Source organism: Miniopterus schreibersii, assembly GCF_964146895.1.
Source record: "Miniopterus schreibersii genome assembly, chromosome: 15".
Lineage (NCBI taxonomy): Eukaryota > Metazoa > Chordata > Mammalia > Chiroptera > Miniopteridae > Miniopterus > Miniopterus schreibersii.
The window spans coordinates 19,284,330-19,303,655 of record NC_138115.1 but is presented as its reverse complement, the minus strand read 5'-3'; the positions used below and the strand labels follow the sequence as shown (position 1 = coordinate 19,303,655).

General features: G+C 43.7%; 1 protein-coding gene across 2 annotated transcripts in view; it reads right to left on the bottom strand.

Moving 5' to 3' along the window:
• Window positions 1-19,326, bottom strand: part of GRM7 (glutamate metabotropic receptor 7) — a 673,384-nt gene that overhangs the window by 239,539 nt on the left and 414,519 nt on the right. For both annotated transcript variants that reach the window (XM_081159174.1, XM_081159173.1), the window contains exon 5: window positions 10,415-10,555. In XM_081159174.1, the coding sequence (XP_081015300.1) occupies window positions 10,415-10,555 (141 nt within the window). The remainder of the gene's footprint in view (window positions 1-10,414; window positions 10,556-19,326) is intronic.

The window sequence follows — 19,326 nt, the reverse complement described above, 5'->3', positions numbered from 1 at the left end:
CAGCTGATAACCGCTCCTCCAAATTGGCAAGCTCTCCCTTAGAGGTGTTAGTTTGTACTGCCTGGGTTTCTCACCGGGTTAGTCCCGACTGTTGGCTTAGATAAGGCTGCAGTCATGTTTATTTGCCCCGTCCTAAAATGACAGTCCCATGGGATGAAAAACAGTCAGAAAATATTATAGCTGTGGCTGCAACTCCCTGTTGTACAACTATGCTGCCTGCGAGAGGAGGCGTTTGAATCCCGTGTCTTTTCTCCTTCTACAAGCTACCAGCTTTTCATCAATTTAGCAAAGTTTGAGGGTAAATGGAAAATATTGCCCTATTTTGAGTTTAGGAGAGAAAAAAAGAAATGAGGTCAATTCTCTTGTTCGCTGCAGCTGTTGATAAGTGAGGACCAAAGAATCAATGTAGGATCATTATCAATTATGTGGCTGAGTGTCACGACGTGAGGGGACTGCTATAGAAATGAAAGCGTGAAGTTTCCCCCAAACGAGAAAGGGCCTATTCACATTCGGTTTTCTAAGCGTCTCGGAAGGCAACCAAGCGTCAGAGGAAAAGAGCACAGGGAGAAATCGGCAGTGTTTATCATTTGGACCATTCATCTGAGTCACGATTTCCTCATCTGTACAATGGAAATAATAACCCCTCACGGACAGCAGGGGCTGTTGTGATAATCCCTGCTGACTGTTTTCCTAGAATAATTCTCTACTGTTGTTTTCCAGCTCAGCCTCTCGTTTCTTTCGCAGCACGAATCACAATTTGTAATTATTTATCTTCCTTTGGTTTTCTCACTGCCTCCCATGCTGGAATGTAAGTTCCCTCCAAGCAAAAACCTTGTCTGTGCCTCACGTCCAGTGCAGGCACTGGCCCAGCTGGCCAACCACATTTGTTAAGTGCCACAGTGAGTGACAGAGCCATGAGCAAATGAAGGCCTGCCATTAGTTAATGGGCTTATAGTTTTCTCATCAGCAGCTATGTTATCATATAAGTCACAGAATTTCTCCAAATTTCAGGGTTGTCCTGATACGCTAAGACTGCAGGTTCAATCCCTGGTCATCAGTGCACATACAAGACTCAACCAATGAATGCATAAATAAATGGAACAACAAATTGCTGTTTCTCTCCCTCTCTCTCTGAAATCAATTAAATAAATGAATAAATAAATAAATAAATAAATAAATAAATAAATAAAAAAGGAAGGCCAGGCAGTTTGAGCCACGGATTCTCTTTTTCGTTTTTATTTTTATATAGGGCAATGGTAACAAAAGTCCCACCAACAATAACCCCATTGATGGCCCCTGAACCCATTGAACACTCACTATTTCCAAAGGGCACTGTTCTGTTTAACCCTCGCAAATGACCCCATGTAGTAGGGACTATTGTTATCCCATTTTACAGATGGGGAAATAAGGGGCTAAACATGTTTCAATAACTTGCCCCAAAGTGACACATGAAGTGAAAGAGCTGGGGTTCAAACCCAGGCAATTGGACACTTCAAGTCTTAACTGCTTTCATGAGTCAACCAGGGCACCTTCAGCAAGCAGCCTGCCTACCGTGTTTCTCAATAATAGAAACTCCTTCTCCCAGGAAGGTAAATAATAAATAACAAATACTATCTGAGGGTGACGGTGCGGGTGACGAAATGGGGAGCCTTTCCACACGTCCACCCATGTGCTTGATCTGCTGCTATTGGAAACAGTGAGACGAAGTTAGAAGTACCCTAGAGAGTTCTTACCTGGGTTCATATAGGGTCGATATTTATCTTGTGAGCACATATTCTCTAGAAAAAGGAGTACAATGCACACACTGTAAAAACCCCAAATGCTTTTAGTATCCCTACTTCTCTTTGCAGGAGAGAAAGAGAGAAAAAGAGAAAACCTGTATAACCAGAAACTCTTCCTGAGAAGCTATATTCCACTCCGGCTTGCTGGATGGTGCTTGATAAGTCATTCAACAGCCCTTTCTTACACCTTCTAAATGCACTAAGCATCCAATTGATAATACTTACATAGTTTACAAGAGGCACTTTGTTTACAAGGGCTGTTGCTGAGAACACACACAGGCATTAATTCCCCTAATTCAGGAATTCCTTCTCATTAACTGCCTGGCCCGATAGACTTTCCGATAATGGAAAGGCCGTAACTCCCATTTTCCAAGCCATTGCCCGTTGGAGTTAATGAGAAAGAAATGACACACGGTTCAAATAATTATGGCTTCTAGCATTTATGGAACAATTTTGCCTAGACACCCCTGGGCTTTCGACTTGGGGTTCCACTGCCTGGAATGACTGTGCACAGAATTACACTCAGCTCCTGTTGGTGCCTTGGTGAGCTGCGTGGCAGGAGGAATTTGAGGAAATGGGGCCTGAAGTAAAATGTGTGCTGTGGAGACCACTTCTTAAACTTTGCAGGGTTGGTGGCAGAAAGAAGGATTCATTTACCATAGGGTCCATCTCTAAACATGATTTAGTAAGGCTGAAGATGGCCAGCCCCTACCTTAGACATATGGTCAAGATTTGAACAAACATAGTTTAGCGCTATGTTTGTACCATTTAGTAAAGACAAGGACCTGGCCTGCCATCTATGACTGTTTTCCTTTGGTTGTACTAATATAATATTGAATGGTGGTATTCTTATATAATAACATGCCGTCTTGATGACACAATCTTACATATTCTCATGTATGTGTATGTAAATAATCTTGTTGCTCCATCCTGCAGCCTTGGAAGCTACAGAGCTTGAATCCGTGGCTTTAGGAAAGGAGGTAATAACAGAACACAGAGCAGAAAAACAACGACGACTGACTTTTGAGTTTTATGTGGTCAGTATTAATCTCTGAGCTCTGGAAGCTGAGCGCTGAAAGACTCAAGACCTACAGTGCACGCCATATACAAAGGACTTGGAAGGAGACGACTGGATCGAGACTAGTAGTAAAGGCATTCGGGAAAGGGGATGAACAAGAAGAGGCTGGGGGGGCATGGACGTGAAATGACAGTAGATGCCCCCCAAAAGGGTCCTAGGCCCTGCAACCTTCCCACCGTGGTCCAGGGAGGACTGTGAAAGTAATCGGAACCGGAGCTGAGCCTGGAGAAACCTTGAGGCCGGAACCAAGACCCCACGCTGTAGTCACCATGACACCTCAGTGCTGAGGAGAGGCGCAGACAAGGCCATTCCTGGGGCTGGACTGGGGGGCAGCAGGGAGTCATGAATGGGTGTCAGTGGCTCAGAGCAAATGTACCCCATGAACACCTCCAGTGTCCTGGTCTTTAATACGCCCTCCGTAACTGAGCTTCAACCCCACTGATCAGGTAGGGTAACGGTTTCTAAAAAGACTGATTAAATGTCTATAAACTGTTGGAATCTAACGTTGAAAAACTGAGAACTTGCCCAGCCGGGCGTGGCTCAGCGGCTGAGCATCGACTTAGGAGCCAGGAGATCGAGGTTCGATTCCCGGTCAGGAAACATGCCCGGGTTGTGGGCTCGACCCCCAGCAGGGGGTGTGCAGGAGGCAGCCCATCAATGTTTGATGTTTCTCTCACCATTGATGTTTCTCTCTCTCCCCCTCTCCCTTCCTCTCTCCGAAATCAATAAAGATGTATTTTTAAAAAAGAAAAAAACAGAGAACTTACAGAATCAAAAGTTTTGTTTCGTACTACTGGTTTTGTGGCCCGAGAGACACCTACTGCAGTAGATAACCATAGAAAAGGTCATAGGATTCTTGCTCTCAGAAGCAGCCCTGTCATCATAGCCCTTATCGTCACTAAGATTTATCCCATGGAATAACTGACAAAGCTGATGGCTTTTTGTTTCTAAATTTCTTTATAAAGAGAACTTCATTGGTTTTAAAATAATACAAGAAGATGAGTTTTCATATCTAAGTGAATTAAAAGCAAAGCCACAGAATTAGCATGGCAATTAATATGACTTAATGTTCCACGAAGACCTTTTTTTTTACTATTACATGTGGGAACCCAATGTCTAGAAACAGTCATATTTTTTTTATGGACATAGGATTTTTATTCAATACTTCTGTGACACAAAGAATTTAAAAATTTCCAAGAGCAATAAGGACTTCATTTGTGCCAGATAATTTTAATTTGGGGAATACTATATTAATTAGCATCTTACCTAAGTTCTATTACTAAAATCACCCAAATAGTTACTGTAAAATGCTATCCTAAATTCACAAAGTGATATACCTTAGCCTTTCGTGATGATTCTGAGATTAATACTTATTTAACACTCAATTTTTAAAAATAAAATGTTTAAAAAATAATTTGGCACATACAATTTCAGTTCCCACACAGAGAGAAGCCCGTTGACGAGGAGGGAGGTGGGGGAAGATCTAAGGGTGATTGTAACAAGAGAAACATCAACCAAGACTCTGAGATTGAGAAATGGTTCAGAGAATAAAAATTTTAACAAAGAATCATATTCACACAGTCCCATAACAGAGACTCTTATAGAGATTAAATTATAAATAATCAATGTCAAACCTTTGCCTAAGAAAGGTGTGAAATGCATTTTAAATTGCTTCTCATCAAAATGGCTTCGAAAAGTCTTAGAGCACCAAAGGGCTGGCCATTACTTATCCGTAACTTTTGATCAGGAGTCTTTAATCGTGTTGAATAAATTCGGTGTCTCAATACAACAATTATGATGATGAAAGGTCAATTTAGAATAGAATAATAAAATGACAGGGAAGACTAATTAGCATGGTCATGAATTCTTTCCATACATATTTTCTCAAAGCACTTGACGTAAGTGTAATTCTTTGCCTTGATAGTCCTGTTAAAAATTTATATGGGCTTTGATGGGCCTGGGTTCCAGGTTAGAATAACAGACTTGAGCAATACATGGTTTATTCACTAACGGCATTTCTTATCAGGCTTTTCTTGGCCCCACCAACAAAGTGACCTTTATTTAAACTATTAGCTTTGAAAAGTGAGGTGTAAAGAAAACCCGCAGCTGAAGACTCTGACCTCCCCAAATGCGGGCATTTATCAGAGTGTGCTCTTTAGCCCCTGACACTTCGCACAGTAAACGCTGGTTGATTAGGGACTTAAATCAAAAGTGGATTTGCTTACTGTGTGACTTGAAAGCACTAGCAATGGAATACAGGGGCTTTTCACACAAAAAGTCACCAACGTGTGCATCCTCCGTCATTGCAAAAGGAAAACCAATCTCTGAAAGGCAAAAATGTCCCTTCATGGGGTGACGGGCTTCTACATGCCAAGTTCCTACTTTTCAGCACAGAGGTAACTCTGATGAATCAGTATCACAAAGTAGCACTTGACAGAATAGTAACGTTAGCTAAACAAATGTACCATGTCAGTGACAAGATATGACAGAGTGATCATTTTTATGGGCTGCCATAAGCAAGCACATCCAGATTCTCAGAACCTCCTTCTCAGTTTAAAGAATGAGTTTGGGAGCAAAGGCCTTGGGGATGTTACTAATCACATAAAGATATAGCACATCAAGGACAAAATGGTACAAAATTGGAACATGAGGGGTCGGGCAAGTCCAAGACCTGATGTAAGACAATAGGATCTTCATGAAACCCTCACAGGCAGCTGCTTTCAGCCCAGAACAGAAGACAGCTGTTGGCTTTAATGAGCTATTACTATGGGCTAGTTTGATTTTAGATCCTTTAGTTGAATTTTCTAATTTAATCGCCACCACAACTTTGGGTCTAAAGTTTTATCACTCCCATTTCAAAGTCCAGGGAAGGCTTTTAGATGTTAAATCATGTCCCAGCTCTCACACGGTACTCAGGAGTAACCTCAGGACGCAAACCCAGGTCTCTTTTAGGTCCAAACCCATGGCATCTTAACCAGTCTTTATCCTCAGTCTCTTTTTCAGAGACCACGTTATCTCTGTAGTATTCCTTCTTTTCTTGACCATGGAATCTTCACAAAAATATAATAGTCTTTCCAAAGAGATCGCACTCTACACTGGTCTTTGTGTCAGGGAGACACCTGCAAGTCTTAAGCTGGAACACATGCGACAAGTGATGTGGAGGCGGCAGAACATAAACACTACTTGAAAAGCAATCACATCTGACCTTTCTGCCCACGGATGACAAGTACTCTGCGCTGAACTGTCTAGAAGAACTTCCTTTATTGTGTGTGTAGCTAGCACCATCTCTATGAGAAAATGTAGCTCTACCAGAAAGGCATTAGTATCTGTCAAGTGTAGTTTGTGTTTCCTGTGAATAGCATTAAACCATCAATAAACTTGCTCCACTGCATGATCCCTTGGGGGATGGCAGCCTAGATAACCCATGAGCAGGATGGGTCACTGCCAAGGTTTCATCTGTATCAATGGAAATTTGGCCACCACGCCGGAAGGTAGGAGGGAGAATGTCTAGCTCTCAGGGTTGGGGGATCTTGGGAATGGGTATCAAGAAAAGTTGTGATATTCTTAAAATCCTGAAGAATGGGGTAGCTTTGTTGGTTGAAGGAAACTTTAAATGCATGTGGATAATTTATAAGAATAAAGATTACATGGTTACTCAGGCCATTTTTTTTTATAAGAATCCATGCATATCTAGCCCCAAATTAAGTTATGAAGTATACATGGTTTTTAAACAAAATTTTCAACAATTGTTCTTTCATGACTTTATACCCTCTCAGGTTTTTAGAACTCATTGTTATTCTCTGACCCCAGAACTTTGCTCTCTCCAAGTAGCCTGGGTCCCATACCTCATCTTCAAAACTTGTCTTGCCAGATGACTGATTCAATGACAGTCTGCTTAGAGCTAAAATTGCTCCTTATGGCTAAAAAGCCTATACAGCCCAGAAAAAAAGTTTACACTTTGATTTGTGCCTGAATCTGAGAAACAAAAAATTTAAGACTTTCTTATTCATTAGTAGAGCCCAGTCACAGGCAGATCCATGAAGGGGTCTGCTTTCCTCAATCCTCTGATCAGAGCCCCCACGATCTCCATACAGCGTCTGGGCAATGCCAGATGACTCAGCTAGCCTCTCATCTCTAGCTTCTTCCCAATGTGCTCGTTCTTTTCAGGTTTCAAAACCTGGTTGCCAAAACAGCTTTCCCTTATATCACCATGCTTCCCTCTCCCCTCCACTCTTTTCCTTCATTAAAACTTAGTTTCCTACCACAGTCTGAAGAACTCTCATTAATACAATGCAATCTGCCACTTCTTCCCATCACTTCTTTTCCTCTAGTCTGGCAAACCTCAGCATGCATTTCTACCATTTCTCCACTTCTCAGTTGAGGTATACTTAAATGTTAAGCTTTAAAAAAATAGTATTTTGGTAACATCTCCAATGCAAAATACAAGTTCAGTTTGCTTTGGGAGAAGTACTAGAAAGAAAAACACACAACTACCCGTGTTCTCAGATCCAGTGATGGTAAGAACAAGAGACATAGTGAAAATAATAGTATTTACCTCCACTCAAGATGGTGCACCTTATCACAGCAGAAGCGGAAGGGAAGGAATAGTGTTAGAGAAGGTGATCGAGAGGATGTGACTGCCAGTTGATCCACGAGCTGGACCCAGGCAGTCGGAAGCTCCTCACACCCTCCCGTCCTTGGAATGTACACCCGGCCTACCGTTCCCACAGCGGGAGCTGTTCAAGGACATAGCCTTGAGGCAGTAAGGTGTTGTTGAGACCATCTGGACTGTGTACGTGACTGAACCCAGTTAAGGCCTCTATATAGACTTTTAAGGTTCTAGTGGGCATGTGCAGAGATCTGCTTGTCTTGGGGAACCCGAAACAAGCCTGGTAAGTTCCCTTGCTTATTAAACCTGCCACCTACCAATCTGGAGTGGCCCACTTCTTTCCTTGGACTCCCCTTACCCTCTGTAAGTACAAGAGCCAGTTTAAAAACAGACAAAAGGGAAAGGAGAAAATATTCAAATAATTTGGGACCACAGGTAACTTAGTAAATGTGATCAGAGATTTTTCACACATTTAGAGCATGATATGAAAACACAACCACTTCTATTTCCATTTTTAAAAGGTGGTGGTTTGGATAATGAGCTTACTTGTTTTTATAAACCCAAATTCTTAATGATCAGCACTAACATGTGATTACAGATAAAACAGCTTGTGTTAAAGCATATAAAAAGACCAGGGCTTGACCTCAGGTGGAACAATCCTCATGGCCACGAGACGCTCTACAGAATATTCCATGTCAGAAGCAAACAAAAACCTGTCATCCATCAAGTGAACACTTCTAGTATACTTGGATGTTCCTTGTCATATAGACAAATTATCCAGACATCAAACTAATTTTTTCAGTTTCCACTTGAAAGCTTTGTGTCACCTAGGTCTAGTCAACATTGAATTAATTTTTTCCTTTTTCCCCAAGGTAAGGATATTTCTGAAAACACTAATGCTATACACCATTGTGTAGAGAATGTGGTTAATAGGATATTCCAGTTAACCGAGTTATACATTCAGTTATGCCTATTAATCTTGTATCATTGTTTTAATCATATCTCTGTTCATATCCTATCTATTTTATAGAAAAATTCTTGAGAAAAAGGCCTAAACTTAAGCATCTTCATATTATGATGGTGTTTTTAGTATGCTTTTTTAAATGTGTATATATATTTTTAATGTATCTTTGATTTCAGAGAGAGGAAAGGAGAGGGAGAGAGATAGAAGCATCTATGATGAGAGAGTCATTGATCAGCCACCTCTTGCACGTCCCCGACTGGGGATCGAGCCCGCAACCCGGGCATGTGCCCTGACTGGGAATCGAACCCCGATCGCCTGGATCCTAGGTTGACGCTCAACCGCTGAGCCACGCCCGGCTGGGCAGTATCATGCTTTAGATACGTTATTCCTGATCAGTAGATGATTTTGGATTGGGTGTTCAAAGAGCTATATTGGAAAAATAAACTAAACCAAGAAAGTGTGTCCAGCATGAGTGTGCTTTTCCTCAGCATACAGAAGGCATTTCAGTGCTCGATGGGACCTCAAGGTCACCGTCACAAATGCTGAAGGCAACTGAAGTAAGTACAGTACAGAATTGGGGAATGCTGTTTTTTTGTTTGGTTTGGTTTTTTGAAGGATGTTTTCATTGATTTCAGGGAGAGGAAGGGAGAGGGACAAGAGAGAGAGAAAAGCATCAATAGCAAGAGAGAATCATTGATCGGCTGCCTCCCGCACCCCCCACCTACTGGGGACCGAGCCCGCAACCCAGGCATGTGCCCTGACCGGGAACAGGACCATGACCTCCTGGTTCATGGGCCGACGCTCAGCCACTGAGGCGATCAGGTAGTAGACCATGTCACACTCTTGCACAATTTCTAGTACTCTTAGGATAAAGACCACATTCCACGTACGTCCCAACATGACTTAACTCTTGTCTATCTCTCTGCACTTGCAACCTGGCCTCACGCATTCATTGTGTGCTGTGCTTTAGTCACATTTTTCTGTTTTTCACATCCTGAGAGGTACCATCATGCCTCCTGCTACAAGCCCTTTGCCATGTTATTCCACCATCAGAAATTCTCAATCTGTCCCTCCCCTTCCTTCCCCGATCAGTCAATGAATACTCATCCTCCTGGAAGTCTTCTGAGACAGTTTCTGTCACCAGTGACTGAAATCCCTTGGTCATATGCCCCGATAGCCCTCAGACACTTATTGCAGATTGAAACTGTGCTTATAGAGAGATCACTGGAATAAGGTAGATTTCCGCTGACTATTTTCTAAGTGGCATGAAAGCAGGGTCCTTACCAGATTTGCTCACCATCAGATCACCAGTGCCTAGCACACTGCTTCGCAGAAAGGAGTTGCTCAATGAACATTTGTGAATGAGTCAATGAATGAATATGTAAATTTCCTTTTTACTAATATATATATAGATATATATAGAGATATGGCATACACACATGTGTTTTTAATTTGGAATAATTATGCAAGGTTACATATGAGGCTGGGTGACTATTTTTAAACATTTTAAATAGCAGGTGAGTCATTCATTTTGATGTTATGAAAACCAGTTGAAACTCTCATTACTCTAAACGCAAGTACTTTGTTTCCTTAATCAATTAGACCATCCGTGGCAGCAGTTAAATTGGATGCAGAGAGGGAATTTGTCAGAGATTTTTGTCTATGTGAAAATAACTTCATACTCCTGACTACAACATGAGCTAATATTTATCAGCGAGAGCATTCGAAGCAACATGACCCCTTCTGAATTCAAAGAATCAGTGAAAATGTCAATTACTGCTGGATGGACAGGCAGAAAAGAATGATCTTGTCTGTACTTTCCTTGCTCCACAAGACTTATGCTCCTGTTCCATTTTTCTGAACAATCTAGTAAAATTCAATTTAGTTTTTCAATTTGTCTCCAGCCAAGCTTCCTTCTGTCAGCTTTGCAGACATTTTGGCTTGGGCCATGTAGAGTAACAGGACAAGGAGAATGAAATTACCTGTGCATTTGCGATCTGTGTCTTCTTTCTTTGACCCACTAATCGTCAACTTGCAGTTGAAGTTTTCCTCCCAGTATTCGGCGAACCAGACGTTTCTTCTGTTGTTTTCAAGCGTGCGGGTCGTAAAATAGGCATCAAACCCTAAAGAGAGTTAAATGAAAAGGTCATTGCTTGCGGGGCACTGCTGGAAGGTTTGAAAATAAAAATACCAGTTGTGGTTTTTCTTTGTTTTAGTAGACAGGATGCTCTCTGGTGTCAATCAAAAGAAAAAAAAAAATCACCAGAAGAAAAAAAAAATTCTAATATTAACCTGTACTTATTTTTCTAGATCAATCTGTTGGGCAGATGTGTGGCCTATAAATGATATTTTCACAATAAATTCTGCATTAGAGACTTTAGGGATGTCATAGCACTCATGACATGCTTTGCATCTCTGGTGAGCGAGACCAGGGACAAAGCATCACCACCATCGCCACCCATTGCCATTAAGAGAATAACTGATACTTTTAGTGTTTACTCTGGGCCAGACTCTGTACATTACATGGATTCTTTTACTCATTTCAACAACCTGCGCAGTAGTTACTATCATTCCCATTGGCTGATGGAAAACAGTGGTTTAATGAAATAATAATGTGCCCAAGGTCAACAATTTTACCATATCCTGTGTCTCTCACCATGTGAGCTACTGACCTGTGAATATCATTTTGAGAAACCTCTTTCATTTAGGACTCGGTATGCAACTGACTTTCTAGTCAAAGTAGAATTAAATTACTGAAGAAGCCACTGGTAAATTGAGGCCAATATTAGCTCAATGCTACTTACAAAGAGTTTGAGATGAGTAGAGATTTGAAAGACCAGGTCCCAAGAAATCTCTAGCTACCTCACTAGGATAGCGCCTCTCTAAATATTCCAATGAAGCCATATGGTCTTGTGAGAATCGTATTGGATTCAGTATCACAAGGCCTAGGCTTGAATTCCAGCTCCGCTAATCTCACCAAGTCATGGAAACATGAAAAGTACACACTTAACCTTTCTGATCTTCATTTCATCTGTCTGCAAATATAAAGATGGCATGACCTCCTTCCTCAGTTTCTTGTTTGTAATAGTGAGTAGCAGGAAGAATGTCAGGACCATGGAAGAAGATGAACTTACTTTCACATTATTTAAATTATTCACTTTTCCCTTAAATTTAGGGCCATTAAAAAGAAGAAAAAAAAAGCTCCAGACTGTAAACTGCGTGAGAGAACGTCAGGTTAATTTAAGTCACCACTACATTCCCAGCCCTGAATTCATGGCCTGACATTATAGTAAGCCTACTATAAACAGAAAACTTGAAGTAAACAAGACCGTAAAAAAGCAAAGGGGGGGGGGGGGAGAAAAAAACCCCCATAAAGTAAAGTAAAGGAGATTATATAGCATTGTAGGGAAAATAAAAAAGAATATTTTATGTCTCTCAGGTCATTTCCCAGGCTATCGTCAGGACATAAGAGACAATGATGTCTCGACCAGGTACCCAGCCAATTACCTTTTTATAGCCACCACCTTAACTGATTTAATAGTAATTCGGCTGTTGCATCTGATCTCATTCTGATGTCAATACTGATTGATCAACCTATCTGGCTGGGAGCCGACCTCCCACCTCACTGTCCTCCCACAACCCTGCCTCCAGACAACACTCAGTAGAATAACATAATACTCTCAAATAAAGGGGAACCTTTGGGGAAAATATGAGTCTTCTATGTTTCCAAGATCACTACATGAATGCACTTGACCATATATGTGCATACATACACTTACACGTAATGACTAGTGACCAACTTTCATTTTTTCCCTCCATCTTTGCCCTGTACATGGGCTGGGTACGTGGGGTGGAAACTTGGGGTGAGGGGAAGCAAGGGTGGTGGATGGTGACATACGTGGCCCCGGATGGTCCAGCCCCTCTTGTGAGCTGCGTTATCCATGGGACACTGGAAGGGGCAATGCAAGCGCGCCCTAGAAACCCTGTGCCCCGGGGCCTGTCCTCGCAGAATTCTCCTTAGAACCCAGCTGCCGTGAAGGAGAGGTCGGACTGGGAGACGTGAGGTCATGGGCAAGAGAGGAGCCCAGCGACACCCCAGCCCTCAGCAAAGCCATTTTGCCCAGTCTAGCCACCCCTCTCCCGCTCCTGCCCCAGTGGGACTGCAGCAGAAGCACTTAGCTGAGACCAGCCCTGGTTAAGGAACAGGGACACTACCTTTTAAGCCAGGACATCTGAGGCGGTTTGTTACGCAGCACAGACAGCTGAACCCCCCTTCATCATCACAGCCCCCAGCCCCTCTCCATCACCACCACCACCACCGCACTCTTAGGAAAAAGGGTCCGCACAACACAAAGGGCCTTCAGAGACGAACTTGTCGGTCGCATGCCACACGCAGGCTGAGCACTGCTCTTGCTTCCCAAATGCCACAGGTCTGCACCCCAAGCCAAACTCGGAAGAGGAGCCATGGCAGTGGCTCAAAGGGTAGCCCGGACACATGCATGCTCCAGCTCAGAAGAAAACATCGTTAGAGGAAACCCCATCATTTTAAAAGTCTATCACTTCCAACGCCTCTTTTCGGCCTGTGCCTGCTGGACAGACGTGCAGAGGGATATTAATGAAGGAAGGACTGGGTTGCTGCTAACATGCCTGCAGGTAACTGTGGGGCATTTAAATGAGAAAAGGGAAGGAGAGCAGCAGTCACCTCGCTTGCCTCTGTTCGCGGTGAGAACAGATCGATTTCTGGAAAGCGAGCAAGCACCGCGGAGGCTGGCTGCCGGACGCGCAGGGCATGGGCGAAGGGCAGCCTTTCCCAGCCAAGCCCTGTCCTGCTCACTCACGCGTCTCACCGGCGCCGCTTCCTCCCCCTGCCGCCGCTGGCCACCCCCACGCGGGCTGAGCACTGCTCTTGTTCCCCAGATGCATTTATATATGAATTTCCTGGGGCTCCCATAAGATGCAGATTTTAATTCAGAAGACCTGGGGTGGGCCAAACAAGTTGAGGTTTTAACAAGCCCCAGGTGACGCTCACACTGCCCACACTTTGAGAAGCAGGGTTCTGGAGCGAATCCTGAATGTCAGCAGGTGGGGTTTGAGCCATCTCAGCCCCACTGGTTAGAGATCAGCATTATCACCCTCTCAGCCTAAAGTTTTGCCTTGGTTCAGATCAGAGGGTCTTCGTAGTTGAGACTTTTGCTTGGTACCCTGCTCAGTGTGACAGGAGCCCATCCTGCAGCCTGTAGGTGACCCAGGAGAGGAAGAGCGTGCTGTTACATGCTGATGAATTTTTCAGGGGTGCTGGCTCTATACTCCCCTGAACTTTGCTGCTTTGGGCCCCTTTGTGGCCTCAAAGGCTGCTTCCCTCCCCTGTGTTTCCTGTTATCACCACGGGCTCTCCACCCTGGCATTTCCATCTTTGTGCTGTGTCTTAGTGTTTCTAAGAAGGTGACCTGAAAGAGCCCTGTCTTCTCTACCTCCCCCTGAAGGTCCACCGGCCTTGAGGGGAAACTCCGAGCCCTCAGCCAGGCACCGACACCGCACGCAGGTTATCTCCTTTTATTGTGCCTCATTGTATTGAGATTCATAGATGTTGCATTTTTTACAAATTGAAGGCAAGACCCTCCATCAACAAGAGGATTACAACTCGCTCTATTATGATCCTTAATTTGTTATGGTGGTCGGGTCGGAACCGAACCCACAATACCTCCGAGGCATGCCTGCACATGTAGGTGCTGGAATGGGCGAGTCAATCAAAAGGGTAAAACTGGCTACACGGGCTGGCGGTGCTGCAGCGAAAACCAGCTTCAGAAAACAGAGCTCTGAGATAATTCAAAGCAGCAGAAGCGAGGCCAGCTAGATGTGATTCCATTTAGTGAGTCCGTGCTGATTTCCCGCAGCTGAGTCACATTCCTCTCAGGACCTAACTAACAACTTGTTTACTTATTTTTAGCTGGGGTATGGCAAGAGATAAATTAATTCTTATTGGTTCCTTCGGTTTGCTTTCATTCAAAAAGAATAAAATTGTCCATGGGATATTTAAGTTTTCAAAAGAAACTTCACCACACAGTCACGCCTTGGAATATACCTGACAGCCTCCGGGTTCAGGCCCCCTTTATACCTCGGCTTTATTAGCAGATACGAGCTTGATGTGCGCTGGGCCAAAGCTTCCCCTGGGGCTTCAGCCACTAACCCATTACTCTCGTCCTGTCATTACAGTTCCTATTTTTTCTTAGCAACAGGTGATTTAATACAAGTCACCAAGGTGCAACAGAGATAGAAGCAAAAATTAGAATGACTCTAAATAATCTAAACGAATGTGTGTGTGTGTGTGTGTGTGTGTGTGTGTATTACAGTGAATTCAGACTTTTTCTCATTCCTGCTAGAGCTCAGAAGACAAGTGACCTGGATACACAATTAAGGTATTATTAGTTAAATTATCAGAGTTTTTCAATGTAACCCAAAGGCATCAATACTAGGATTTCAGTTCACAGGAAACAGTCAGATTTATGGTAAAGATTTATGGTATATGGAGCAGGTAAAATTCTTATAATGAAATTGCTCCTTTGGTGGGGGGGGATTTTTTTAACTTCAGAAATTAATCTCCAGATGGTTCTGAAGCAAATGTCCCATTGGGTACACGTTATGCAACATTCCTATAATTTTGGAAGTAAGCTTAGAACAGCGTAGAGATAACAATCAGGTTTCAGCTGACAGTATGACTGTACTCACCTGCTTCTTTCCTCTTTTAACTGGGGTGCTGCCCTTAACCACCCCCCGAAATTTATGGTTGAGACAAGAGCAAATTCACAGACACATAGTTCATCCTGGGCAGTGAGTTTGGGAGGCGACCTTTCCGGCTGAGAAGGAATAAAGCTCTCACGAGTGTGTGGTATGAAAGGGAAGCTCTCAGAGTCCAGAGCGGGTCAGCTGCCTGGTGGCCAGGGTGGAGGGGGACCGACAGGTGATGTGTGGCTCCACGCGGCACCCGAAAGTTACCAGTAGCCCCGATCCAGGGTTAAGCCACACAGATCGTGCACTGAGGCTAGAGCGCCCCTGTCAGCCTGAAGGGCAGGGAGCACCCAAGGCTTGCTCCTCACTAGCCTCTAACGGACAGGCTCTTAGGTCTTCCTGGCCTGCTCCTGACTCGTGTTTCAGAAACACGCAGCTCCTGGCACATCACAGGGACGCAAGACTAACAACACGCGAGTAAATCAGTGGGTAAAAAGAAGAGGGAGAAGACAGATGGGAGGGAGGGAGGGAGAGAGAGTGGGGAGAATGTGGGAGTGGAGAAGGGAGTGGAGAGGGAGGAGGGGAGGGGAAAGAAGGGAGGGGAGGGGAGGGGAGGGGAGGGGAGGGGAGGGGAGGGGAGGGGAGGGGAGGGGAGGGGAGGGAAGGGAAGGGAAGGGAAGGGAAGGGAAGGGAAGGGAAGGGAAGGGAAGGGAAGGGAAGGGAAGGGAAGGGAAGGGGGCGAGCGAAGAGGAAAGGGAAGGGGAGAGAAGGGGAGACAGGGACACTCGCGCTCTCTGCTACTAGGATGATGTATCAGAACAACAATTTTAAAAACAGGTCTGTGTTTGTTTTATGCCCTTTTCTGTTTGTATGACATAAGTCATTTGTAGTGGGTTGAACTGCGGCCCTCCAAAAGATGTGTCCATGTCCTAACCGCCTGAACTTGTGAGTGTGACCTTATTTGGAAAATAGATATTGTATGACAACAAATTGCAAATGTAATTAGGTTTTGGATCTCAAAATGAGATCATCCTGGATTATCCGCGAGGGCCTGAAATCCAATGACAAGTATCTTTATAAGAGGCATACAAAGACACGGGGAGAAGGGGCCATGGAGAAGTCATATGAGTATGGAGGCAGAGACTGGAGTGATGCCACCATAAGCCAAGGAAACTGGAGCCACCAGAAGAGGCAAGGGAGGATCCGCCCCTAGAGCCTTCGGAGGAAGCATGGCCCTGCTGATATCTTGATTTTGGACTTCAAAAATCAAGACAATAATTTAAGATAATGTAAAATAATAATTTCTGTTGTTTTAAGCCACCAAACTTGTGGTCCTTTGTAATGGTAACCCCGGGAAACTAATACACCCATAATAAGTAAAATAAATCCTGTGGTAATATAACATTCTATAGCTTCTGCCCGGTCTGAATGACAACATTCATTTCTCATATGTTGCAAAGTGATAACCTATGGACAAGTTCATGTTCAACCTATGGACTGGTCCTTTCTATTTTGTCCCAGAGTATTTTTAAAATGAATTTAAAAACTAGGAGACTTCACTTGTAAGTCCGTATTTCTGGCTTTACATACTTGTAACACTGGTAGACCTGGTCACACGGACCCTGTTCCCACGTGGCAGCTATCAGCAGGTGCTGAAGAGCGGCGCTTTCCTTCAGGTGGGCCTCAGCTCTTTCACCCACAGCATTTCCCCACCACCTCTGATGGTTTCAAAATTTGTAAGATGTGTGCGGTTGTCATGGTAGACAGTGGTCTTTCCCACCATCAAGAAATGCATCTCTTGTACTTTAATTCACCTTTGCTGAAACTCCACTGAAATGAGAAATGCTAACCCAGGCCCCTAAGTATATATTGTAGAAAAAGCTACTAAAAACATAGCAAAGTTGGGAAAGCAGTAGGGAATAAAATTGACACAGATAAATCATCTACCTTCATATACACAAACAAAATCACTTAAAGAGGTAGTAAGATCACAAGTAAAAGAGCTACCAAGAACTACCTACACGAGAACAAACTGAGTCAGTTTGACTTTGGTCTTTGAGTAGTTTTAAGGTTTCCCTTATGTCCATTCCCTTGAAGCTAGTTTGTAAATTTTATGTCATTTTAATAAAAATACTAATCTATTTCCCCTAGAACTAGACATGTTGCTTTTAAAGTTCATATAAAAAATTGAGAGCCAGTGGAACCGTGAAAAAGAACAGCGAGTGTGCATGAGTGTCTGGAGCTGTTGAGGAAGGGAGGTGAGGAATAGGAGGCCATATCCACCAGGTATGATGTAACAGCAGGTGCAAATTCTCTAGGATTAAAAAGCAATAGTCCTGACACAGGAATAAGGAGGTCAACAGGCCATTGGAGTAGAACAGAAAGTCCAGAACTGAACCCAACTGCACCTGGGAATTTCCTATCACAGACTATAAAGGTAGCATTTCAAATCACTAGGGAAATGCTACCCTTTTAATAATCATCTAATAAACAGCAACCAGTTGGATTGTTTGTCGGTTAGGCAAACTCGGGCGTTTCCCAGATGAATGAAACCTGAAACTGGTGCTGGTGCACAGAGAGCAAGGAAAGACCCGTGAAAGAGTCAGATCGGTAGGTGGCAGGTTTAAAAAGCAAGGGAGCTTGCTTACCGGGCTTGTCTCGGGTGCCACAAGACAAGCAGATCTCGGCACGTGCCCGCCAGCATCTTAAATGTTTATACAGAGGCCTCAGCTGGGTTCAGGCGCGTGTTCAGTCCAGGTGGTCTCAACACCGCCTTAGGATCTCAAGGCCACTTCCTTTACTTCCAGCGCACATTCCAAGGACAGGGGCGCAGGGGGAGCCTCTGACTGCCTGAGCCCAGCTCGAAGGTCAGCTGGAGATCACGTATCAGTGATGATCTTTTCCGACATAACTGAATAATGCTGAAGTTGGATCCCAGTTAGAAATTTAACTGGACATTAGCCCACAAGATAATATGGGAAGCACTACACGGACCTAACCACAGTAAGTGAATTTGGGGTTTCTAGTCTCTGCGAGGGGATGCATTTTGTGCGTATGGAGGAACTAGGGGATCCTTCCCCCGTGGGGCCCCCGGCTGCTGGATGTCTGCAGTGGGTGCTGGTGCCACGGGCGTGTGTCCTGTACCCTGTGCGTGGGCCTGACCCGCACTGTGCCGTGCTGTGGGCAGTCAGTTCCTCGTCCGCCTCTCTCCGGAAACTTGGGGTCCTGGAGGACAGAGACTGTGCCCCACTCCTCTTTGCCTTCCCAACTCAAGTTCCTGTAAACATTTATTGAAGCAAATTGAAGTTGGAGACACGTAAATCAGTTTGGCAAGAAAATCATTACTGATCTAGCGGGATAGATCTAGGCTCTCAGATGCACCCACAAATTTGCTGGCTGTACGGCCCATGGATGAGAGTGGTGGAAAGCAGCCATTACTTTTGAGAAAACAAATAAGAATTATTGCAATGGAAATTATTCCACAAAGAACAAAAATCCCACAGGAAGTGTTTAGGGACGAGGTAGAGGGATAACGCTTGCAATATTATTCAACAAAATGCCTCCGAAGGGATGCTGCATATTATATAAGGCCAGGATGTGTGCCATTGTTTCATTCCGTTCAAGTGCCTGGGAAACAGAAGGGCATTTTATGTCATCTGAGTGTACTTACATGGAAACGAATATGGGTATAAACAGTATATATTACATTGATACTTTAATAATTAGAAGGTTAAAAGCAGACTCTGAAGCTGGCATTCTAAGGTGCCATTTCTAGCTTTGCTACTTTGTTAGATGACCTTGAGCAAATGGCCTAAGCAGCTAAGTTTCTCAATCTCTAAAGTGGTAATGACAATAATATCACCTCCACAGGATTGTTATGAGGCTTCCATGGGAGAACACAGGTAGTGTTTAGAACAATTCATGGCACATAGTAAGAGTATAAATATTAACTAAATTTAAAGAAAGTTAACGCAGACGTGTGGCAGGTGAGACAAAGAGAGAAATGTGATAGATGGTAGGGACTATCTTTATAGGAAACTAAGAATATTCGAGTATGTGGCAAACATTGTTGATTGATTGAACAGTGTCTTTGGTTTGATCTTGTTTGTTTGCATTATAAAGATTTTTTTTCCTGTAGAACTTAAAAGTTTAGAATTTTTTATCACTC